Here is a 24,644-nt window from a genome sequence, read left to right on the forward strand (position 1 = left end):
GAAATTGTAAAGTGAACAGTCGGTCATTCCAGTTCAGTTTGTACAGTAGACATTCAGGGCAAATAAGAGTAACAATAAGCAATACAATGAAAATGAAAATAGGAAGGGTAAATGAATAAAGAAGAAAAAAGGGATGTGACAGACTTCATAATAGCTTTGTGCATGAAAATTATATCTGTGACAGCTCATTTGTTGAAAATTTCTGGATGAATTTCAATTAATGATAAACCTTTTTAATTTGAAGTTCATTTAAGAGAGTTTAAGTAATATTCAATTTCAATCAAAAACAAACTAAATATTGGGATTGAGTTTTGAAATTTACATTTATGCATGTGGAATTTCCCGAGTAAGATATTAAGATTGACAATGGCACATAATTTATTTTCTTTGGTTTCAAAGTAAGTGATAATGTCCTTTTGGGGAGTTTAAACTTCTAACACTAACCTGTGACTCATGGATGAACCAGTCATGTGCTTACACATAACAGACAACTTGGCAAAGAAACTATTTTAAATTATTTTAAATTATATAAAATAGCATTTTTGTATCAAGATGTCAGCATGAAACCTCCATGATGTACAGTGTGCCCTTAAGTTTGAGGAAGCTGGACAGTGTGGACAACTAAAGAAGTGACAGGTCTAAACAACTATCCGCAGCTTCTGGAAGTCATATTCTTGAGAAATATCCCAAACAAATCAATGAAAGACCTGAAACAGAACCTGAGAGATGCATCAGGCCCTTCAGTTCACCTGTCTGTTCACCCTCAGTGGAAAGGTGGCTATCAAGAGGCTAATCTCCAGCGAGGGGAGATGGGGAGAAAAGGCTGAGGTATCCAAAATTAGACAAGAACTGGACTGAAAATCAGTGGCAACAGGTCTGATGAAGTGATGAATCCAAATGTACATTTCTGTACATTAAATTATTATCAGAGGAGAGCGGTACAACAGTGAGTGTCTACAGCCATCTGTGGAACAAAGCTGAGGCTAAATCATGGTTTGGAGTTGCATGTCAAGCAGTGGCGTCGAGAATTTTTATTTGCCAACATGTAATACCATCTGGAAAGGACCGTGTCTTTATTTCTGAGCAATGACATTGATACCAAACATATTGCCAATGCAGTAAAAGCATAGCAGGGTGAAAAACACACCTGAATGCTACCAGTCATTGATTGGCCTCCTGCAACGTTATTGAAGCAGTTTGTTATCATCTTGACAGAGAACAGAACCAAAGGAAGCCAACATCCAAGTAAGAATCTCCTGAATCCTGAAGATCTATTTCTGAAGACTACTGAGATAAATTACAAGGAAGATACCTAAGAGATTTCAGGCTGTGTAGAAGAATAAAGGCAGTCATACCAAATTTTGACTTTAGTTAGAATTTTCAAGTTACAGCATTTTCATCTATGTTTGCACATATTTTAAGAACTTGCTGAACCTATTTCCCATTTTCTTAGTAAAACACAAAGAAAGGATGAGTGGCTCAAGACTTTTGCACAGTACCGTAAAGATTATTAAAAAAATTCTGTTTTTCTAAAGAAAAGAAGAAAAAAAAGAAAAAGTGACTATCCCATCCACTTATTTGTAAGATATTTTGTAATAAAAATAATAATTAATAATAATTACAATTTGTAATAACTAGTCATTTTAAGATATAATATAATACAGTATAATATAATGTAATTTTAAAAACACACAAAAGAAAAACAACAAACTCAAGACCATTTATCCCAGCTTGATATGGCATGCATGCCTAATCTAATGTTGCTACACACACGATGCACTCTGGAGTTCACTCGGAAAGATCTGAGGATAAATCATAGAGGTTGAAAGACGAATAATAAGCAGGAACATGAAAATGTTTATATCAAAATCTATATTTTGTGTTTGCCTGCTCTTATGTCACATGTTGGAGGTTTAGACTGAAACTATCTCTACATTTCAAATGTTTACAAGCTAAATAAGACTTTCCTACACAGGCTTTAAGGTGATCTATATTAAAATCTGAGTCTTATTACAGCATTTTTATTAAACCCTATCATCTAATTGTTATGTTACATAACCGTTTCTCACATTAGAATTCATATTCCTTTGTTTTAAAGTAATACATGAATCTTGAGAGAATTGCACAAAAAATGTTACTGAAACTTGTAGGAGCCTAAATATTTATTTATTTATTTATTTATTTTTTACCATTTGGGGGCAGCAAAAACTCAACTTCGTGCTGATCTGATGAATTTAAGTCCAGTTTTTTTTCCTCTCTGAGTTCTGATTTGTTCAATATCAGCTACAGAAGATAACACCTGAAAAATTTGTTAAATGTTGCACAGCAGCAGCTGAAAACAACACTTCGAGAGCAGTGAACGAAGAGAGTAAAGCTACAGGTCAAAAAACTAAACAATGAGCTTTTCTCAGCTTTTTTCCTTTGATGTATTCCAGAGTTTCCTGTAGAAATTGTTCTTAACAAATGGTAGATGATTGATTCATACTTATTTTATTTTGTTTTTGATATTTACTCAAACGAGGATGCTTTTAGCGTTAGGTGGGTCTGCGCAGTCCGTGCCACAGTGTGACGGGCTCCTGTGCCGTGTTGACCATGTCTATCCAGTGCTGCAGCTGAGGACCCCTGGAGTACATGAAGGGACCCAACACCACCACTCCCAGAGGGGTCGGAGGTTCTGAGAGGAAAAGAAACGGAACCAGTGAGAAATGTTATCTTCTGAAGATGCTGTTTTTACTTATTTTTTTAATAATAAATTCCTAAAAGGAAACATTTTTAAAAAGGGAAAAAATAAGCTTTTTTCTGTTACACATAAACTTTGAATAAGAACCTATATTTCCAATGGACAGTTCGTAAAAATCCATAAAGCATTAAAGACAAATTAACAGTAATGCCAAACCTTGGACTCTCCAGACTGATAACATTTTATTAAATATGATTATACCTCTAGAAATAAACAACTCAAAAAACTCAATAAATATAAATAATATAACTATAAACAAGAAACATGCTTTTCAGTATACTTGGGGCTTTTCTAACATTTTACTTCTTTAAAAGAAGCCCTAAAACACTCGACATTCTTTAAATGTCAGGTAGGTGAGGTCTTATTGTTATTGTCAGAAGTTAAAATTTTAAAATGACAAAGATGAGTGTTTGATGAAAAGCTTTTAATGCCTATCTTATGAAACACTGACACATTGATCATTTCCATTAATCCCCAAACAAAGTTTAGATCTGAAGTTCAGCCCGTCCAACAGTCACCTGAGCGGACGCTGCTCGGCTGCTGCAGCTCAAACCTCACGCAGGCCTCGTCCAGGTGTTGAGGTCGCAGTTTAAAGGTCGTCCTGAAGTTGAAGTAGGGGTCATTTTCACCTTTCACCACACAGCTGCGCTTCATCTTCACCACCTGAGTGTGCTTTTGTAAGCTCACCTGGACACACACACCTTAGAAACACACACACGGGTGCTGTATTACCGGACATTCCTTTGGTCATAACCAGATTTATCTCATACTTTCTTTCTTTTGTAGATAAACGGTGGATTTGTGCACTCCACACAAGCTCCATCCACAACCATAGATCACCTCGTACCTGCGTCTGTGAGCAGCTGTATGCCTCGAGCCCTCAAAACCACCACTGAAAGGCGCTGCAGGGACGTACTGTAGCTGAGAGATATCTGCACATCCCCCAGCTCTGAACACTGACAAGCACAGCAATCATGAACTTTTAGCTGTACGGTGCAGTACGGTGTGTGTGTGTGTGTGTGTGGTTGTTTGGTGTGTACCTGTGGGTCTTCCTCGGTCTCAAGGTCTCTCCAGAGCACCCTGCCAGCCTGACCGAACTCCCCCTCCAGAGAAAACAGCACCCTACCCACCACATGGCGTTTACCATCCTGCTCCACACTCAGCACACACACACTCAGGGTGCTGTGAAGCACACGCAACGCTGACACCTGTGGAGCCAATGCACTCATTCCTCAACATCAAAAAGCAGATTTCATTTATCCACAATATTTATCTGAGCTATGACCTCAGAGTCAGTCTTTCTCTGTGTACTGAATGAACTCTGATAAATTGTTGTTCTTAGTATTTAATCACTGACGAATGGGAACAATACTGTTGCCAATACAGAAATTAGACCTTCACCCATGATTCTGAAGTCAAGTGTGAAATTGCACAGACTGCGTTCAGTTTTGTTGCTCCTAACTCCCAACGCTCCCTTTAAACTTTCAGAGAATGATATCCTTCGAGCATTTTACGATCATTATACTAAAAATTAGAAATTACTCTGTGCCCATCTGACCCTCCATTTCTTCTTCCTCTCTCTCAGTGGATGTATTACTCGGGACCTGGGTATCAGTATTCGTCCCCTTTCACATCTCCAGTCAAAACATTATAAAAACATAAATGATATCAGCTTTAAATAAAAGTTAAGGAAATCATTTTTGTCTTCTCTTTTGTCTCTAAAGTTCTAACTTCTAGATGTGAACTTCTGGAAACTTTTCTGCCCTCACCTGGAAAATGAAGCAGTCGGTGAACTCGGGGTCTGGACCCGTGCCCCGGGCCTTGGCTTGACGGGGCCGCCTGTCATCAGGGAGAAGTCTGAGCTCCACCATCGTGACGTTGCCATGGAAACGTGGAGGGAGGTTGCTGAGGCGGAGCAAGAAGACCATGAGCTGTTCGCTGCTGTGTCGATACTCCACGGAGAAGCAGAGGCGGGAGGCCATGCCGGGAGGGGGGGCCACCACCTCATTTAGAGGGGGTGCAGAGTAGAGACCAGCCAAAACCGTCCCCACTGGGTACCAGCCTGAAGGAAACAGCAAAATATCACAGTTTTTCTTAAACTTAATGAAAGCTATGTGATACTTTGGTGTATTTGTCAGGCCCAGGAGTGGCCCTGCTGGTTTGAAGGAGTGTAGGCGAGCTGGTCCACCCCCAAAAGCGCCACATCTGTCCAGACTGAAACGTCTTAACAACAATAATATCTTCTTCAGGTGATCGTAGGTGAATGCTCCTATTATCCTCTTATGTTTCCCCAAGCATACAACCAGCACCAACAAAGTGGCTCTAACTGTCTTGATACGCTGTCATATAAAAAGAAGCAATGACCTACTCCTCACTGAGAGCGACCCACGATGAGCCAGTACGTCCCGCTGGGGATCCTCCTCCTCTTTCTTGTCCTGCTCGTTATTTTTCCGATCTCCATGGTTTTGTGTGATGAAGCGAGGAGGTAGAGTGAAAGCGATCTCACGGGGCCTTCCACACATAGAGACAAATAATATTAAATGAGTGTTGAGTGGTGCTGCAACTGCCTTCAGCAAATAGCTGTCAGTGGTCAGAGATGTCAGTAAAATTCGGGCTAAATTCCTCATAAACTGAAAATAAAAGACGCTGTGCCTTATGTCAAAATGTTCTCACACAAAAAATCTTGGAGAAAAAAAGGGAAATATGGGTTATTAAACAACATCTGTTAAAAACTAGAAACAAGATCTAACAGATAAAGACTTAAACATATACTAGCAAATAGAAGATATGCAGGCTTTATGTCGTGAAATACATTTTTAATCTTTAGTCTATAAAGATTGATATTTTCTCAGTACTCATGGGCCCAATCACAACCCAAATTGTTATAGTTTTGTCACTAAGTTTTAGTGTTAGTGTGCTGGCAAACACCTGCTGAAGAACTCAAATCTGCCTTAGTGATTCCTGCTACAGGAGGTATCTCCAGGACCACACAGATTCACAAGTACAGACCAATATGAGCCATAGTGTAATACTGGGAACCACCTGCAATCACTAATGAGGACTGCATGACAAAGCAGAAAGCCTCTGAGTCTTATTAATATGTAATATTTTTTGAATCAATAAATTAATGCTTCAAGAGCCCGTATGTAGATATTTTATGTAAGATGCTCACTCACGTGGCCCAGGAGCCCTGAGACACCAGGATCACTGGGGCAGAGCATGCTGGGACTGAAGGCACTGCAGAGAGCAGCTCTTCATACTGCATCTGCTCTTTTTTCCTCCTCCTTAGGTAGCACACTATCAGAATCAGCAGCAGCAACAGCAACGGGACACCCACAGACAGACCAACAGCAAGCTGTAACATGTGATCTGAACAAAACACAAAGAGGAGGAACGATAGGGTGTAATACAGGTGTATCACAGGCAGTAGGTTTAATCTAGATTCCTGCTCACCAGCCATGAAGAGGTCAGCTCCAACATGTGAATAACTTTTCTTTCCTTGTCAGCTTTGACTCAGACAGACTCACCAGGAATGAAGCTACTGCTTAGCATTCATTGTTAATGTGAGAGGTTACCGTTTGTGACTCCGCAGAGCTGTGAGGGTGCGACACATCTGGCTGGTTCCCATGCTGTTATATGCATGGCCGGATTAATCTCCTGAGGACCCACCGGGCAAAAATTTACCGTTGGGCTCCAGTGGAGCCTCAAATTAATTCTAAGTTAAATTAATTCACCAAACACCCAGAAACTAACTTGAGCTTTAGAGCGGAATTTATTTGTTAATTGTTTGCTTTGCATAAATTAAAAGATGAAACATTTAATAAATGGTTTTGTCTTTTGTCTTTTTCCTTGCAGAGAGACATTTTTTGTTGGGTTTGATGGTGCAGTCTTGTTTTAAGGATTTATTTTTGTTCTTGTTCATTGTCAGAACTGACAATGAATGCATGGATACAATGCAGGTTTTCTGTGTTAACTAGTTGACATTAACACAATTTTATAAAACAGCTGTGAAATAATTCAGCTGAAATGAAGTGTTAAAGCTTATTTTTGATGTGGAGTGCTACTGTAAGAAATATACATCAGTACTGGAAACTTTTAGATCCATAAAATTACACTGAGAAATTAGAGCATGGAGCGAAAACTGGGTCTTTTGTGATCCAGCTTAACCCTCTCAGGCTCAAATTAATAATTTTGTTGCTAATGTACAACCAAGTCCTGTAGTGGTACTTCTGAGTAAAAAAACCTAATAAAATATGTATGTGGCAACGCCTGCCTTGAGAGGGTTAAAGACTGGCAACTACTGGCATTCATTAACTTCCTTAGTGAGCCATTGCTTCAGTTTTACACATGAAGGTCAGTTTCCCAACCATGACAAGCACCCAGTCATGCAAAATTGCAGATCTGGAAGAGTGTCCTCAAAAAACGTCATGTAAAAAAAACCATGTTAATGTCATCAAGCTGTTAGCTGTGTTGTGGTAAATTATTCTTAGAATAAGTCAGGATATTTTGGTCTCAGCTGCATTTTTCTCTTGTTTGTGTCTCTCTTACTTACAGTGGGGCAAAAAAGTATTTAGTCAGCCACCGATTGTGCAAGTTCCCCCACTTAAAATGATGACAGAGGTCAGTAATTTGCACCAGAGGTACACTTCAACTGTGAGAGACAGAATGTGAAAAAAAAATCCATGAATTCACATGGTAGGATTTGTAAAGAATTTATTCGTAAATCAGGGTGGAAAATAAGTATTTGGTCACCTTAAACAAGGAAAATCCCTGGCTCTCACAGACCTGTAACGTCTTCTGTAAGAAGCTTTTCTGTCCCCCACTCGTTACCTGTATGAATGGCACCTGTTTGACCTCATCATCTGTATAAAAGACACCTGTCCACAGCCTCAACCAGTCAGACTCCAAACTCCGCCATGGCCAAGACCAAAGAGCTTTCGAAGGACACCAGGAAAAGAATTGTAGACCTGCACCAGACTGGGAAGAGTGAATCTACAATAGGCAAGCAGCTTGGTGTGAAAAAATCAACTGTGGGAGCAATCATCAGAAAATGGAAGACATACAAGACCACTGATAATCTCCCTCGATCTGGGGCTCCACGCAAGATCTCATCCCGTGGGGTCAAAATGATCATGAGAACGGTGAGCAAAGATCCCAGAACCACACGGGGGGACCTGGTGAATGACCTGCAGAGAGCTGGGACCAAAGTAACAAAGGTCACCATCAGTAACACACTACAACGGCAGGGAATCAAATCCCGCAGTGCCAGACGTGTTCCGCTGCTGAAGCCAGTGCATGTCCAGGCCCGTCTGAAGTTTGCCAGAGAGCACATGGATGATACAGCAGAGGATTGGGAGAATGTCATGTGGTCAGATGAAACCAAAGTAGAACTTTTTGGTATAAACTCAACTCGTCGTGTTTGGAGGAAGAAGAATACTGAGTTGCATCCCAAGAACACCATACCTACTGTGAAGCATGGGGGTGGAAACATCATGCTATGGGGCTGTTTTTCTGCCAAGGGGACAGGACGACTGATCCGTGTTAAGGACAGAATGAATGGGGCCAAGTATCGTGAGATTTTGAGCCAAAACCTCCTTCCATCAGTGAGAACTTTGAAGATGAAACGAGGCTGGGTCTTCCAACATGACAATGATCCAAAACACACCGCCCGGGCAACAAAGGAGTGGCTCCGTAAGAAGCATTTGAAAGTCCTGGAGTGGCCTAGCCAGTGTCCAGACCTCAACCCCATAGAAAATCTGTGGCGGGAGTTGAAAGTCCGTGTTGCTCGGCGACAGCCCCAAAACATCACTGCTCTTGAGAAGATCTGCATGGAGGAATGGGCCAAAATACCAGCTACTGTGTGTGCAAACCTGGTAAAGACCTATAGTAAACGTTTGACCTCTGTTATTGCCAACAAAGGTTATGTTACAAAGTATTGAGTTGTATTTTTGTTATTGACCAAATACTTATTTTCCACCCTGATTTACAAATAAATTCTTTACAAATCCTACCATGTGAATTCATGGATTTTTTTTTTTTCACATTCTGTCTCTCACAGTTGAAGTGTACCTCTGGTGCAAATTACTGACCTCTGTCATCATTTTAAGTGGGGGAACTTGCACAATCGGTGGCTGACTAAATACTTTTTTGCCCCACTGTAAGTGCTGAAGTGACTCTTAAAACAAGAGTATGTCTTCTGTTCTTTTGATCCTTTATTAGACTTTGAATCTGAGGGAACTTGTTTTATTCAAAGAATTATCCAACCTAGGGTCACTGGGGGCTCTGTAGTACCTCATAGCTAATATAAGAGTAGGGACAGTAAGGTCCATGAGATTTTGGATAAAGGCAGGATTTTTGTGATTTCTCTGTACACCTCTACAGTTGAGTTTAAATCAAACAATCAGTATGTGACTCCCAGGCGCCCTTAAGTATTCTCAAGGGGATAAAAAGCTGGTCCAATGTTCTAGCACCAGGACAAAAACCACATTGTTCCTCCTGAATCTGAGGTTCAACTGGTGAACCAGGGATTCCTTTCGGAGTGACTGACTCAGGAGGAAGAGCAGACCATCTACTAATCAAAAGGCTGGTGGTTGGTGAGTCCGCATGCCAAATACCCTTGGGCTAGATACTAACCGATTATCATTCAAAGCATGAATGTGTGTGAATGTCAGATAGAAAGCACTTGTGCATTTATGCAGAAAAAGCACTTCATACTCAAAGTATAAAGTGCTTTGAGTGCTTAAGTAAAGTAGAAAAGCACTATATAAGAACCAGTTCATTTACCAATAACTATTCAACTCTTCTCCAGCACCCTGCCTCAGACTTTGCCGGGGGGGCAGACATCTTAAAGATGGGAACCACCACGCCAGTCTTGGATAACCTTATCTACCTTATCTACCCCAGGGGCTCTGCCACTGAGCAGTTGTTTAACTGCATCAGTAACCTCACCCCAACAAGAAGCGGATGGTCACTATCTTTCCCAGATTCTGGTTCCATTGCAGAAGGGAAGGCAGTGGGATTGAGGAGTTCCTTAGTGTTCCTTTAACTGCCTGATTACATTCTCAGTTGAAATCAGCAGCATCCCACCCCACTATATACAGTTTGATTTGAACATTGCTTTACCCTGAAATGAAGATCTTGTGGTAGGGGCCTCTGCATTGCCCTAAAATGTGGTGTCAACATTCATGGTATCAGGTGACTCTGACTGATTTTAATGAAAACACCCGACTTTACCTTTGTAACCATTAGGAGCTCAAAGTTTTTACGCATTCTGTAAAATATATCTCTCGACTGGTTGACTTTCCCACATAATTAATTTAAACATCTCTATGATTTCCTTTGCTCATACAATAGTCTGCACACACATACAATGGTGGTTATGACAGCTGGCCTGACCTTAACTCAGAATCAAAATAAGCCACTTGCTTACCCACTGATCACTTACACACACGCATTCATCCACACGCTCAGACTGCTCAGAGATTGGACGGCAGCTAATAAGATGATCGTTAATCCTCTGGGCTAAAGGTAGAGTAATGGCCCCCTCTGTTTCCCCCGCACGTGAACATACCAAAGAACTCAAATTCACAAAAGGAAATCATCACATTTACACCGATGCCAGCTTCAAATGAAGTCCAGCTAAGACAGAGAGGAAGATTAAGCTTGAGCAAATTGACAGCAGACAGACACAGAGTGCGAAGCTGTGGGTTATTTTAATGCTAGAGACAGCAAAGGTGATCTTATTAAGAAGTGAGGGAGGAAGAGAGACGAAGGAATGAGGGGAGGAAGGAAAGACACCATTTAGGGCTACCCGCTCTGTGGCATGGCAGAGGCTAAAACAGGACATAACTTGTGAACTTAAAGGTAGGACTTTACTATTTGTTTTTTTCTGTCTTATGTAATACTGTTTTGTTTATGTGAATAACCATTATGGGTAACTAAGAGTTTATGTTGTGCAGATTAGGTAGTCTGGGTACCATCGGGCCAGTTGTGGTCAAAATACTACCAGGTCAGTTTGGGACAGAGCTGGACAGAGCCAGCTAGGTAGTGAAATAAGAATGCAGGCTTTTTTTTTTTTTATCAGAAATAGTAGCATTATAGTTATGAATCATAAATGAATAGAAGAAAAAAAGAGGAAAAGCATGAACAAATCAAAGATTTAAAAAAAGGTTGATTGTAATTTATTCTAAACTCCACCATCCACTGTAGTTATCATTCTTTGTCTCTTTCGGGTCTTTGTTAAATGAGTCCCAAATAGGCTTTGTACTTCTGTCTCAAACAATTTACCTTTTGTCTCGTTGACCAAATAATCTGGATTGTGTAATCTTATTTGGCTAATCTGGAGTGCCTGCGGATCTGTGGGGGTGAGCATATACATGCACTCACTGTGAGCATCGGCTTTCTCATCCAAGTCTTGGCATGCATTTCCTAAAATGTTGAATTTAGTTTTAGTAAGGTGGTCAGATGTGATGTAAAACTAGAGTTACATCGACTACCTACTTTTTTGAGTGGTTAGTTGGGGAACAATTTCTCTACCTCTCTACTAGAATCAACTTGCTACTTGTTTTAACCTACATACCCATGAATTTAAACTGTAATTTGAGTATGACACCATAAATAATAAACATTGTTCCAAACAACCTTAGTCTGCTATGCCTGCAAATAGCTTTTTGACTGATGACCAATGACTTTTACTAACTGAATGTTTAAATCATCATAAAAGTGTCCTGACATCACTGCACAGAGTTGTTAATTATTGTTGAAAATTCTGACATTTAACACTGAAATGTTTGATTAAGAAACACAGACAAGACTAGTTCAATTCAATTCAATTCAACTTTATTTATACAGCACCAAATCACAACAACAGTCGCCTCAAGGTGCTTTATATTGTAAGGTAGACCCTACAATAATACATACAGAGAAAAAAACCCAACGGTCATATGACCCTCTGTGAGCAAGCACTCTGGTGACAGTGGGAAGGAAAAACTCCCTTTTAACAGGAAGAAACCTCCGGCAGAACAAGGCTCAGGGAGGGGCGGGGCCATCTGCTGCGACCGGTTGGGGTGAGAGAAGGAAGACAGTAGTTTCAACTATTTATAAGAAAAATAATCAAAATATAGTAAAGTGACTTTGATTGGGTAATCAACAGGGTATTTAGTCATGTGTAAACTATTACATATAACCTTCCCAACAATGGTGATGATACTGTATGTCAGTATTGTGTCATAGAAGTGTTGTTGCTTCCCTCTTAGTGGCCAATACTTTTGCATCAGTGAAAAACAGTGAATTAATGTTAAAAGGTGTGTCTTCCCAAACAGGTCAGTGCCGTTACCATGGCAAGGGCTGGGCGTCCTGCATCTGAGAGCTACCAGCCAGCTTGCTTTTCTGTCAGTCAGTCGCTCTCTTACTCCAGTGGAGCTCCAAAGGTGGAGGATGAAGATGATCAGGCACCAATTTTCTCCCTGTCTAAGAGCTCCATGGATGTTTTAATGGCTGCAAGTCCGCCACACAAGCGTGATCCAGCGTGGACCAGACTGGACCTGAGGCGCAGCTCAAGCACAAACACCCACTATGAGCAGAACTCCGTGACGCTGCAGCCGCTGCACGCTTACATGTGGCAACACGTCAACACCACCAACAGCCACCAGTTAGCATCCACAACCAATAATGTTGACATCAATAGCTCTCCTGCTCTCTGCGAGCACTGGGTTTCCAACATGCACCGATGGAGCGGGTGTAGCGGTAGCACACAAAGCCGCAGCAGCACTCCGGACACAGTTGTGTCACGCCCCTCCAGTCTCATCCATGAAGCTACTTGTTCTACAGCACCAGATTCTCCGATGTCCAAACTGACCTCTCCAGAAACCACACCCTCACCGTTCATCTCCCCGCTCAACACGCCTACTTTACCACCTGTACAGACTTCTTCTTCACCACTTCTACTGAACTCACTGCAGCAGGAAGATTTACTAGAACCTTCACCTACATTCTCATCCCCAAAGATTGACAACTCTTCAAGCTTTCAGTTCCACTCTCCTGATACACTCCAGCTCACCAGCACAGAAGATGAAGGCTTCTTGGAGAATAATTCCCTTTCATTTCAGTTCCCTTCCCCAATCCTGTCCTCTGTTAGTTTAGATGAAGCAGGAGTGTCTTCAAATCCCGAATGCCTTGGTGATGACGTGATAGAACCACTGTCCAGCCCTACAGGAATACTGGAGGGTGAAGAAGCAAGAAGCCCTGTACAAATGCTTAGCTATCTGACACCTGATTCTCCAAAGCAGCAGTCAAAAACAGGACCATCTGTCTGCTATCTTGAGCTGCCGTGGCAGCCAGAGCAAATCTGTGCAGCAGGTCGAGGTTGGGGGTCACCACTTGTCTCTTCCCTGAGTGACTCACGGTTGGGTGACACTTGCAGGTGCTGCTTAAATGCCAGAGAGGGCACTGAAAGAGCCATGAAGGTAGAGCTGTTCAGGCAAGAAGCTCCAACGGTGTCACGGCCAGAAATGGCAGATGCAGCTGTGCAGACGGTCTCTCCTGTTGGCTCATGGTGGGACCTCAAGAGGAAGATTTCCACATCCAACATGGGGTCCCATTCTATCTTGGGCTCGCCACCTGGATCCAGACTGAACCTGAAGTGTTCAGTAGGGTCTAACTCCAATCTAGTATCAGCATCTTCCAGCATGTTCCCAGTTAGCAGTGCAGAGGAGGAGGAAAAACAAGTCGAAGACCCTGCATTGGAAGTTACTTCTCCTTCTTCACATGATCTGGAGAGCAGGAGGTCGTGTCTGAAGATTCAGGCAGAGGATAGGGATGAGCTAGGTGGAAGGAGGAGCAGTATGAAGCAGGTGCAATGGGATGAGGATGGTATGACATGGGATGTTCATGGGGCATCTGTGGACCCTGAAGAGCTGAACACAGCCATACTAAAACATCTGGAAAGCAAGAACAGCCCAGAACCACCGAGACGTTCCTCAAAGAAGAAGAAAGCACCTAAACCTCCTCAAAACCTTGATATCACTGTGTCCCCTAAGAATGAAGGAACAGCAGAAGCAGAACAGGGTAGAAAAGAAGAGCAGGAAGGAGGGGGAAATAAGATAGAAATAGAAGAAGCTTCACAGAAAAAGAGCACAGCAGAAGATGACAAAGCAAAAGAAAATGAGCAAGAGATTCGTGGAGAGGAAGGCAGCCACCATTCTAAGTCCCCTTCATCTGGGAATGGACACAGCCGGAAGAAGAATGTGTTAAGGTCACTGAGGAGGCCAAAATGGTGTGGAGCCTCCACAAAGGCAGATGACTAATATAGCGGGCCAAATTAAATCTACGATAACTAATTAAATCCTCAGGTTGCACAATATTCATAACCTTGGATTGAAGCTGAAAGAGTTTCAGAGTTCTGTTCAGCTCTATTCTAGACTTTCTGTCAGCATGTTTTCTGTTATTAGGTACATTTTTCAACAGGTGCAACATTAGTAATGTTTTCCTCTCTGACTGGTATTCACTGTTTAGTTGAAGATAGATGTAACTCTGCTAAACTTTTCATAAAAGTCAACAGTCATCACTAAAACTTGTTCCTGTAGATGTACAATAAAATATTGGCGTCTATGGCTGAAATTCTTTGGTTTGTGAGTGATTACTACAAATGAGCAACAAAATGGACACAAGGATAAGAAGTGAAGGGTAAGAGTTTTCTCTGTGCAAAGACATGCTTTTTGGGTTCATTCGTCATTCTAAATCGAATCTAAGTATTTTTATGTGTCTTATCGAATTCACAGCCTCAGACATCTGTGAGACCCAAGTCGAGATATTTTCCACACTCTCCTTCAGACATACTCGTACTACTGGAAAAACTCTGTTGTTTAGGTCAGGGAGTTTCCTTGATGTAGCCTTTAGCAAGGCAGTACACACGTTGTCCACTGGTTGGCAGTGAATGCATTATTATTCTCACACCGCTACAATCTGACATTACTTTGACTTTGTACAAGAGAATTGGCATGCTACCATAAGACCAGTTAATGTCTGATCCACTTGGCCATTTGTATTTTCAAATGCACCGCTGTAGGTAAAGTCAAAAGTACATGTATGAAAACAGCCTGTTAGCCCTTTGAAGGTTTTGTAACTGTCCAGGGCTCTAGCCTCACTGAGCCCTATAGTGTAATAACCAGATCAGAAAAGAGATTGATGGATGGATTGATGTTAGAGTCCTATACACATTGGAGTTGCGGGGCAGTCGAACTATTGCCCAACTCTTTTTGCTTAGTTTGCTTAGTTCAAGCAAAAATAAAGACATACATTGACATTTCACTGCAAATGAATGTTATGTACTGGGCAGGTTGCTGGTTACCAACCACTCCGCACATTATGACTTTAATAAACACAACCAAGGAATATACACAGTAGCTAAGTAAGCTCTCTGCACAAATATGTGTTTTATGTTATTAAGCACGAATCCCTTAAAAATGTACTTTTGTGTTAAAACTATGAATGCACGAATGTGTTTGTAAATGGTTTTATTATTTAAAAAGTGCTACCTGGAGTAAAGGTCTGAGTCCTTCAAAACCTATTACAAAAATCTTCAACAACAGCAACAACAACAAAATAATAAAATGAAAATGTTTCAGAAATTCACATTTGATAATTTTGGTCTCTTTGCTAAAATGTGTAATTGTTTGGCTACTTTGTTGTTTGAACTTTTGAAGCAACACGTCACCTCACTCAACTCGTTCACTGCGGGAGGAAAAACACACACACAAAGTTCAACTGTATGCAAACTTGGTGAACCACAGTTGTGAGTTTTGGCCATTCAGGCATTGCCATTCAGATGAGCAGGCACATTCTCTCTCATTCACCACGGGTAAAAAGGCTCAGCTCACTAGTGGCTTCTACTGCAGTTATTGTTGTCATATTTTCACAGATCTGGATTTGTGTGTAGAAGGAGCAGGAGGGTCACTTGTATTTTTATAAAAAATTAATAAGCCAATAAGTTATAAATAATTTACAAAATATTCAAAATAATTTAATTTAGGTGACATAAACACATGAACACATTGTTGTTAATATTTGGGTGAACCGACTGTAGTAGAATCAATAATGGTTCTTTAAAGCTGATATATTTTGTGCTATTTAAAAGTTCGTAAAATTTAATAAAGATGTAAAGTATTCAAACACTTGTGGCTTTTAACATCCTTCACCAAAATACTCACGAGGTGAGTGACAATTCAAAAATAAACCTAGCAGCTCTGTGAGGCTGGAAGTGTGATTTGGCACACAAGTGCAAATAACAGTCAAGGTCCATTCACAAATGAATAGGAAAGCAACCCTCTCAGCCACAAGAGAAGACCTCAATATAGGAGCTCAAACTGCTTTCCCACCAGAAAGGTGACGTTTCCCCCCCCTCGCCTCCAAACCATCATGGCAGATGGCTGCAACTCTCAGACCTGGTTCTGATGGAGGTTTCTTCCTGTAAAAAGAGAGGTTTGCAAAACTATTAAAATTATAGATAATGCTATCATTCGTTCAACAGATATTTAAATGTAAAGCAGTGGAATTTTGACGTCATGATCGGGAAGTTGACGTAGGAATCATCCTCTGCGAAAAATTCATGTTCACACAAAATATTATGCCAGTCTAGCCAAAAGCTATGGGTTTATTTTTCATGTATTTCTGTAAATAGTGAGAAATTAATTTAATCTTATTGAAAATTTGTATGCGTAAGAAAACCTGAAAATCTAAAAACCTAAAAATGAAAACAACTGAAATATTTGACATCTCTTCACAATGATGTTGACAGCGTGAGATCTGTTACGCGTTCTAGCTGACCAGAGTAAAAGTTTGTTTGAGTTTATATGAGTCATTCATACACTGGGTGCTGTATTTTGTCCTCTAGAATCTACCCCAGTTTTTATTTTCCCACTACCAGTTTTGAGGGACACTACTAATCATAGGAGCTCAAGGTGAAAACATGTTTTCTTCTGGGTCATGTTTACAGTGAGAACTACACTGGTTATTTGGAATACCAGTTTCTCTAAATAGTCCACATGCAGAGATAAAGGTCATTTTCAGGTCACTATGTCACTGCTTTAAGTCACGTGACATGATGTGATGTTTGTTTGCATACAGTACTATGTTGTCTTTGTCTTGCATGCAAATTAGTGTCATGTGAGCAAACTATATGTGTGTGAAAGTGCTGATGGGACTCCCCAAAATCCCCTGTTTTTCATTTACAGTAGAAACTCCAAAGCTAGAGGAGAACTATCCAGCGCTCAGCCTTTGTTGTGACACGGCTCATTGTCCCTGGAGGTGTGTTGTTTTTGCGTGTGTGTGTACATCTGCATGTGCTTGGTATAAAAAGCGTGGAACGCAGGCCGGCCGGTGATTCTCTGGAAGACGATGGCTGCACCAGGACCTCCTCTGCTTCTGCTGCTGTCTCTGTTGCTGCCGCTGCTGTTGAGCAAGGCGTCCCTGCCCGCAGCTGCATACACACTCACCTCTGAACGACAGCCACAGCATAAAATCCTTCACCTGGGTGAGGACTTGAAAACACTTCTAAATATATGAGGAAAACAAAATATTTGGTGCTCATATTTTCTGCCTTTCTCTTTTTAGACTGGCCTAAGGATTGTGGTATGGCCCACTTCAAGCCCAACATGGCTGAAAGGATTGTGTCTGGGAATGAGGCCAGGCCTCACTCTTGGCCCTGGCAGGTTTCTTTGCAGGTAAACCTCTTTGACGTGGCTCAGTATTCAAAGAATCTGGAGGTCTTACATTGACCTAAAAAGGTCGTATCAGTTCTAGACTGTAACTAATCATTATTTTCATTATCATTTTAAGTGATATGTCTAACCTATCTGTATTCTTAAAGAGAATTCAATTGTGGTTTAGGGATGGGAATTTTAGGAACTTCTGAGAATCACTGGTTTATTCAGAAGTGACCATGAAAAGCCTTTAAAGCACACAGTCTTCAGTTTTATTGTCATCTCAAGTAATATTAATCTGCCAAATTGGCAGAAACCAGTCAAAAGTCATAGATGACCTGAACATTTAGCCAATTACCCAGCACATGCCTTCCACCCAGAACTACATAATTTTTAGACTCTAATTTCCACTCAGGTTTTGGACCACCACACAAGGAGGAAAAATCACAAACAAATTTACTTGATCAGCAGATGCAGTTTTGTTTCTGATTCGCACCCCAACCAGGCGAGACAGATGGTCGCCCACTCGGAATTTGGAGACTCTCCTCTTTACTGCAGCCAATTGCTGCTCACAAGGGAAACTGATGAGTTCCTCTATGTGATATTCAATTTATTTGCTCTGAAACTTCTTTGCAGAACGTAGTATTTAAAATTTACATTTACATTTATTAGTGATGAGAGAAACATGTATGACTAGGCTCATTTTTTTAAAAAAATAATAAGGAAAGCCGGTTAATTTCAGTATCTGAGCGGTAAGAAGCCACATTTTTTGAGCTGGTTGTTTCTCACAGGTTCGGCCTAGAGGAAGTAAACACTTCATTCATGTCTGTGGAGGAACTCTCATCCACAAGACCTGGGTTCTTACTGCTGCTCACTGTTTCCAAAAGTAAGAAAACATTTAGTACACTTATAATTTCATGCTTATACCAATTCAACAACTACACAAAAACTACACGTGTTTTTCTTCTATCAGGGGTAAAGCTGAGGATGCTGGGAGCTGGAGGATTGTCCTGGGGAAGCACCAGCTGAAGCGTTCAGAGACAGCAGAGAGGATTATCCCGGTGAAGAGGATCTACCGGCACGAGAACTTCCGCTATCCCGCTCACAGCGAGCTGGACTACGACATTGCCCTGGTTAAGGCTGCCACGGATATCGTCCCCTCAAACTTCATCCGCTACGCCTGCCTGCCGCACAAGCAGACCAGCCTCAAACCAGGACACTACTGCTGGGTGACCGGCTGGGGAGACACCCGGGGTGAGTAGTGCAGAAAGGTACTGAGATGCTGTGCAATGATAGAACTTTGAGCTTAAATCTTAAAAGCAACTTAATGCCTTTTTTAGGAAAATTGCTAGGGTCTAGGGTTATTGGTAGAGGGTTATTGGTAGAGGAACAGCAACACCTTTTTAAAGAACGACCATGTTTGGTATAATAGGCTAAATATTTTTAGCCTTCTATCTCAGATTCCACAACAGAGCTGGTGCTTTAAGGGATGTCAGAAGTATTCATGCACCGAAGAAAATGTCCACTGACATAATGTAAACACAGCTAAAAAGTCAGGAAGAGCAGAAAGACGTTAAGAGATATAATTTCTTAAATCATGTCATTTTTCAGGTGGGAAGGAGAACGTGTCTCTGGCAGAAGCCCTGAATCAAGCCCGTCTACCCATCATTGATTTCAAAACCTGTCGGCAGAAGAAATTCTGGGGAGACCGCGTCCGAGACTCCATGATCTGCGCCGGATTCAGAGACACTGAGGATCCACCAGCTGCATGCCAGGTAGGACTACACTTTGAACTATCCTGAAGTCAAATTTCATTCACCAGACTCAATTCTCACCTCGTCTTCCAACACCTGTCTCTATCCTCCTTCCTCAGGGTGACTCTGGCGGTCCTCTGCTGTGCCAGCTGGACCGGGACCGCTGGGAGGTGCACGGCGTGGTGAGTTTCGGCCCCATCGGTTGCACTGTGGAGAACAAACCCAGCGTCTTCACCCGCACCGTCGCCTACATCCCCTGGATCGAGGCAACGCGCATCAGGGACTTCTTCCTGCACTGAGCGCTCGCAGCAAGCATAAGCTCTGCCGTTAAATGTCCGACGTCTACAGACAGTCTCACAGCCAGTTCTTTCCACTCCATGATGTTAATTCATGTTCTGAATGTGTTGTCATCTTCTTACAGTATATACTTAAACTCTGGTGAAACACTGCATAGTACACACTGCTCACCACCTTTTACATCCAATCTCATTTATGCAATAAAATTGGTTAAAAGCAAAAGCTCTGAACACCTCCTTTGTTTTTGTTTTTTATTTTAATCTATAATACAGTGGGTTTGATGGACACATTAACAGCATGCACTTCAAGGTACAGTTTACAGTGATTTCTTCTTCCACAGTGGGCCAGAAGCCAATACGTTTCAATAAATAGAAGAGTAAACTGACCCCAAGGCTTCCCCCTGACTGCAGGTCTGAGCTGTTCTTCTATTACAGAAGAGTCTTTCAGTCCAACATGAATCAGAACATGAATCTGTTGTTATCCAAGGGTTAAACAACACGACAGATGTTGGAAGTCATCTTACAAATTGACTCACTGAACCCAAATATCATGGGTGTTTAAAATCTAGCGTAATAACATGTGCTCCATTAACAATCATCACAAAAAGTCATATTTTTATACTGCATCCTCACAGAGTGCTCTCATTACTGATCAGATCAGTGACAGGAACACCTCAGAGAATCAACATAAATGAAAGGAGAACTCTCACTGGATGGTCTACGTCTGGATTTCATTTTAATTCAGTTCAAAACTTTTCCAAGACACATCTCATAGTTCCCAGAATGCTCCTGGAAAACAGCTATGATGGGAAACCAGTGAACTGCGACCAATTCGCACCATGAAAAAAAAACCAAAAAATCAAACAAAAAAGAAAAAAAAGAAAAAGCATTTGACCAGAGTCTAATGCCTTTTAGCGCTGTGGTTAAAGGCTGTGTCCTCAAAATATTTGGCCCTAATGTTGAAGCAGCTGTGTGGGGGAGTTTAGTACAGCCTCGATGAAGGAGAACCGGTGAGATGGTCCCAGTTGTTGTAGAGAGCGTAAGCACTAGACAAGGCTAAACCGACCAGACCTCCACGGGCTACGCCCTTTAATCCACCTGAGAAAACAAACAGAGCGAGTCATACGGCTTAACATGCATCACAATAATCATTTTAATTACAGTAAACAATAATTGCTTCAGCTTAGCCAAAGTACCAGGTGGGCAAAGATAAACCTAATACTTCAAACAGCACAAAGTAAATTAATAACACAAAGTTTAGGTGCTTTCCAAAGATAATCTCAGTGCCTGCGCATTCACTGTACTGCCCTTTGTAAGTCACAACATGCCCACACAACATTTATACAGCATAAGATGAAAAAGTCAGTGCAGTATTAATGATTACGACATGTGGTTCAAAATTTAGCCTCGATTTAATATAAAAGAATCCCTGCTAATAGCGTTTCAAATAAGAGAATATGAACACTGTATTTGTCACATTTAACACATTCTTTTGAACAAACTATCTTTTTAATAGGATTTTAAACGTCTGTTAACTGACAACTTAAACCAGCATCCTCACTGGCCCTTTTATTTAGTATACCTGTTCACCTGCTTGTTAACGCAACTGTCTAATCCACCAGCTGAATGGCAACTAGGGCTATGCGATATGGCCAAAATCTCATATCCCGATATAAGAATTCTATCGTCCGATAATGATATAAATGACAAAAATGTAACATTTTCTGTAAATCTCGGGCAGCTCGACTTGCGGGAAGTGTTTCCAGCTGCGCGTCATGTAGCTGGAGTCGAGTGTTTTAACTGATGCATGAAACTATACATTTTTAGACATAAGTTGTAAAGGCCGCGGTTTTCTTTGTGAGTATTTATTACACGGCGTGCTGCGGGGAAAAGCCTGCTCTAACATTTTAGTCTAAGGTTTATTTTTTAGCACCTGGTGGCTCTTTTTTACTTCTCATCCGTAAATAATCTGCTCTTTCACGTGATTCAGTTTATTTTGAAAAGTCTCAACAGGATCTTGAGCTTTATTATAAAAGGTTTATGTGGAACATAAACAAGCGGACACGCGATGCTGTCACCGTCGTTGTTGCTAACGACAACGCATAAAAACAGGCGCTTGTCCGTCCGTAGTGTGGTTATATTAAATATAAGAGAAAGAGAGAACTTTAAGAAATTAATATAGCCACTACAGTGACCATCAAAACGATGAAAAAATATTGCCGTAAACAGTTTATTTTGCGACACCACGAAACAAACGATAGCGTAAAATGAAACGATAGACGTTTTTATATCATCATCCGATATATATCGTTATATCGAACAACCCTAATGGCAACAGTCACCAGATCTCAATCCAACAGACCACCTAAGTGGTGAGTCATCGTGAAAGTGCAGCTGACAAATCCACACCAACTGTGGGATACTATCATGTCAGTGTGGACCAAAATCTCAGGACGTTGTTGAATCGATGCCATGAACAATTAAGGCAGCTCTGAAAGTAAAATGGGGTCCAAGTCTGTACTGGCAAGGCTTACCTAACAAACTGAGCAGTTTCATACATGTTTGCGTTTACTTTGTTTATGTTGTCACCCATTTCGTAAACAAGGACCTAAGAAATTTTCAGTCTTTATCAAACTGCAGAGCAAAATAAATGACAAATAACTGATGAACACCAACATTGGTAAATGCCATTTTGCTTGCTGAGAGCCTGATATTTGCTAAAACGAATGTTTGGATCATTTATTGGTAAAAACTAATATTTAAAAGGTTAAAAACACACAGAGGTACATTAATATACATTAATGCCAGATATAAAGTAGAAGCAGAAAAAAGGAAAAGACACCAACCGCCGGATTTAAAGAGCATCCCCGTTAATGTCCCAGCAGCCACTGTGTTGATATCGTCTTCTGCTCCTCTGGCTTTCTCTATTGCAACACCAAAAGCACTATACAGCAAGGCTGCAGTGACATAAAGAAAAACAAAATAATTAAAGTATGATTATATACTGATTTAGAAAACTTAAAATCCTGTAAATACATCCAACCATTTAAATCAGTAACACTAAGATCTTCCAACCATGGGATTCATAGATATTCTTGTTACAGTAACACCTCTACATCATTTTTTTTAAGTAACAATAAAGCTTTACCAATAGAGCCCAGAGTGTTGGCCCATGAAGCGCCCTGCCTTGTCACCATGTTGAGAATCCTAGGGAGGGAAGATAAACATTTGAACAACGTGCAACCCAAATCCAAGCGTAAAACCATTCGATAAACTGAATTCTGTAACCAAACTTACTGTACGTTACGTGGTTTGGACCATGCCATGTCTCTGGTCTCCTTCAAGCCCATTCTAAAGCCATTTAAAGCCCCAAATGTCGCCCCTGCATTTCAAACAAGGATGCAGAACAGGTCAACAAAGGGTCAGTGAAAGAATTATTTCACACTATTCCACCTGCATCATGCTTTGGTTTTAATAAATAACATGGACAGATTTATATGCCATTAACTGTGTGTGTTCTTGTTGCATTTGTGTTTCTATGCCGACACTTTATGTCTGTCTCTTGTGTTTTTGTTGTTTTGTTTTGCTTCTTAAACATAGCTGAAGCTCAAGGTCTGGAAGATGACCAAAACTGTCACCCTCATATGACAGAAAATTGGTTAGCACATTCAGGAACAACCTAGGAACCACCAAGGCTCAAGCCTACCATGAACTGGAAACCGAAACACCAGCCTCACTGTCAAAAAGTCAAATTCAATGTAAAAGCCAGTTTTACATTACCATGGGCTGAGAAAGTGCCAACCATAAAAGATCCCCTGCTCCAAAAACCTTCAAGCTCGTCTTAAATTTGCAGTTACCCATATGAACATATCCGTGAATGTTACATGAATATGTTCCAAAGTTACAGACTCTGCTTAAAAGCCAGGTCCATGTGGGAAACAACAAATAAACTATAAATAAAAATATCCAGCCACAGTTATACCAGAAGCTTGTTGATGGAAACCAACAGCATCTGATCCAGGTGGAACTTGCTAACCAAATAATAGTTGGTATACTATATTTGAGCCTAAATAAATTAAATCTTGATTTCATTAAAGATGTATGCAGTGCAATCATTCCTCCTTTATGTAATCTTCTGACCACAGCTGTCGCTCTCAACAGGAAAAAATGTAGATCAATTGGACAGACAAAACAAGGACATCAACATACTTCTACTTAGTCTGTACTATACAGTACTTTAATTTGTACTTCCAAGTCATATTCAGCATTAAACCCGTTTTGTCAGTGTAGCAGTTTCATACCAGTCATACAGGAGCCTCCGATGGTAAAGAAAGCCAATTCAAATCTTCCTCTTGTCTTATTGGCCCCTGTAGGTAAGATGAATTCATCTGTGTCCTAAAACACAAGATTCAAACAGTGATGCCCGGAAAAAAAAATCCAAATCATTCTCACTCACAGCAAAGAAAAGGAGACAGACTCAGCTTTACCTGAACCAGATAACGTGGGTCCACGTTCAGATAAGGGGACAAAGGGCTCATTCCAGTCACTGTAATGTAAACGATCAATTATCGACTGAGTTGATTTTTCAGATACTGAATGACAGTACAGCAACACTGAAGTAATGTAACAGCAGCTAGCATCACAGTTAGATTACATGACACTTACGTGGGACACCTGCGAGCTCTGTGTTGGAGTATTGAGGTGCACCCCCTCCAAAAAGACTCCCCAGGCCTGCTTTAACTCCCCCTGATCCTTGTGAGTTGTTATCCATGCTTGGATAAATGTTCCGAGTGTTAAACAGGAGGCTGAAAGGGAGCTGCTACAGCAGCCGACTGGCTAACGTTAGCAAGATATGTCGAAACCCTTAAGCTATTAGACAAACGTGTATCAGACGAGCTCCTGAATTCACTGCTGCCAGAAGGAAACGTCAACACAGGTCGTATTTGTTGGTCTTGCTGGATTTTTGGAACGAAAACTACGTCTTTTTTGCTTCGATATTACCAATCTCGCGTTATCGTCATGCCTCTGACCTCCAGCAACACGCTCCGCCGTAAAGCGATGACCGGTGCTGCACTGTCGTTACGTCATCAAAACCCACAGTAACTTGTGAAAAATGAGAGAAAAAATCGGCTCAGACTTATTTTAACACCAAAAGTTC

The 24,644-nt window shown here is 41.1% G+C and overlaps 4 protein-coding genes across 5 annotated transcripts; 2 read left to right on the forward strand and 2 right to left on the reverse strand.

Moving 5' to 3' along the window:
- Nucleotides 1-2,534: 2,534 nt before the first annotated feature.
- Nucleotides 2,535-6,107, reverse strand: syt15 (synaptotagmin XV). Its single transcript, XM_087845122.1, has 7 exons — nucleotides 5,917-6,107; nucleotides 5,109-5,251; nucleotides 4,510-4,802; nucleotides 3,781-3,948; nucleotides 3,588-3,696; nucleotides 3,259-3,441; nucleotides 2,535-2,674 (listed from the first exon to the last, which is right to left on the reverse strand). The coding sequence occupies exons 1-7, from the start codon at nucleotides 6,102-6,104 to the stop codon at nucleotides 2,535-2,537; spliced, it is 1,224 nt and encodes a 407-aa protein (XP_087701248.1). The 5' UTR covers nucleotides 6,105-6,107.
- Nucleotides 6,108-10,469: 4,362 nt separating this feature from the next.
- On the forward strand, nucleotides 10,470-14,100 carry LOC118454180 (uncharacterized). The gene is made up of 2 exons (XM_035907906.2): nucleotides 10,470-10,603; nucleotides 12,061-14,100. Exon 2 carries the CDS (start codon nucleotides 12,076-12,078, stop codon nucleotides 14,041-14,043), a length of 1,968 nt encoding a protein of 655 aa, XP_035763799.2. The 5' UTR covers nucleotides 10,470-10,603; nucleotides 12,061-12,075; the 3' UTR covers nucleotides 14,044-14,100.
- A 1,956-nt stretch (nucleotides 14,101-16,056) lies between these two features.
- zgc:112285 (elastase-1) lies at nucleotides 16,057-19,717 on the forward strand. 2 transcript variants are annotated; one of them, XM_006790968.3, is made up of 7 exons: nucleotides 16,057-16,216; nucleotides 16,969-17,267; nucleotides 17,348-17,457; nucleotides 18,228-18,322; nucleotides 18,410-18,690; nucleotides 19,048-19,211; nucleotides 19,310-19,717. In XM_006790968.3, the coding sequence occupies exons 2-7, from the start codon at nucleotides 17,132-17,134 to the stop codon at nucleotides 19,487-19,489; spliced, it is 966 nt and encodes a 321-aa protein (XP_006791031.1). In that variant the 5' UTR covers nucleotides 16,057-16,216; nucleotides 16,969-17,131; the 3' UTR covers nucleotides 19,490-19,717. The 2 variants fall into 2 exon arrangements, with proteins under 2 accessions (XP_006791031.1, XP_035763800.1); XM_035907907.2 differs by having other exon boundaries at nucleotides 16,074-16,120.
- Nucleotides 19,718-19,724: 7 nt separating this feature from the next.
- timm23a (translocase of inner mitochondrial membrane 23 homolog a (yeast)) lies at nucleotides 19,725-24,579 on the reverse strand. The gene is made up of 7 exons (XM_006790967.3): nucleotides 24,152-24,579; nucleotides 23,974-24,032; nucleotides 23,788-23,881; nucleotides 22,784-22,868; nucleotides 22,635-22,693; nucleotides 22,333-22,443; nucleotides 19,725-20,584 (listed from the first exon to the last, which is right to left on the reverse strand). Exons 1-7 carry the CDS (start codon nucleotides 24,255-24,257, stop codon nucleotides 20,469-20,471), a joined length of 630 nt encoding a protein of 209 aa, XP_006791030.1. The 5' UTR covers nucleotides 24,258-24,579; the 3' UTR covers nucleotides 19,725-20,468.
- Between the last annotated feature and the right edge of the window lie 65 nt (nucleotides 24,580-24,644).

Source organism: Neolamprologus brichardi, chromosome 8, assembly GCF_056152115.1.
Source record: "Neolamprologus brichardi isolate AB-2024 chromosome 8, ASM5615211v1, whole genome shotgun sequence".
Classification (NCBI taxonomy): Eukaryota; Metazoa; Chordata; class Actinopteri; order Cichliformes; family Cichlidae; genus Neolamprologus; species Neolamprologus brichardi.

Excerpts from the sequence above, each read along its gene's own strand:
- syt15 (XM_087845122.1), bottom strand. The coding sequence starts at position 6,104 with ATGTTACAGCTTGCTGTTGGTCTGTCTGTGGGTGTCCCGTTGCTGTTG. Across the intron at positions 4,803-5,108 it reads TGGGTCGCTCTCAGTGAGGA|GCTGGTACCCAGTGGGGACG; the intron begins GTAGGTCATTGC and ends TGTTTCCTTCAG. Across the intron at positions 3,442-3,587 it reads ACAGCTGCTCACAGACGCAG|GTGTGTGTGTCCAGGTGAGC; the intron begins GTACGAGGTGAT and ends TGTGTTTCTAAG.
- LOC118454180 (XM_035907906.2), top strand. The coding sequence starts at position 12,076 with ATGGCAAGGGCTGGGCGTCCTGCATCTGAGAGCTACCAGCCAGCTTGC.
- zgc:112285 (XM_006790968.3), top strand. The coding sequence starts at position 17,132 with ATGGCTGCACCAGGACCTCCTCTGCTTCTGCTGCTGTCTCTGTTGCTG. Across the intron at positions 17,268-17,347 it reads GCATAAAATCCTTCACCTGG|ACTGGCCTAAGGATTGTGGT; the intron begins GTGAGGACTTGA and ends TTCTCTTTTTAG. Across the intron at positions 17,458-18,227 it reads CCTGGCAGGTTTCTTTGCAG|GTTCGGCCTAGAGGAAGTAA; the intron begins GTAAACCTCTTT and ends TGTTTCTCACAG.
- timm23a (XM_006790967.3), bottom strand. The coding sequence starts at position 24,257 with ATGGATAACAACTCACAAGGATCAGGGGGAGTTAAAGCAGGCCTGGGG. Across the intron at positions 23,882-23,973 it reads ACCCACGTTATCTGGTTCAG|GACACAGATGAATTCATCTT; the intron begins GTAAAGCTGAGT and ends CTTGTGTTTTAG. Across the intron at positions 20,585-22,332 it reads GATGCTCTTTAAATCCGGCG|GTGGATTAAAGGGCGTAGCC; the intron begins GTTGGTGTCTTT and ends TTGTTTTCTCAG.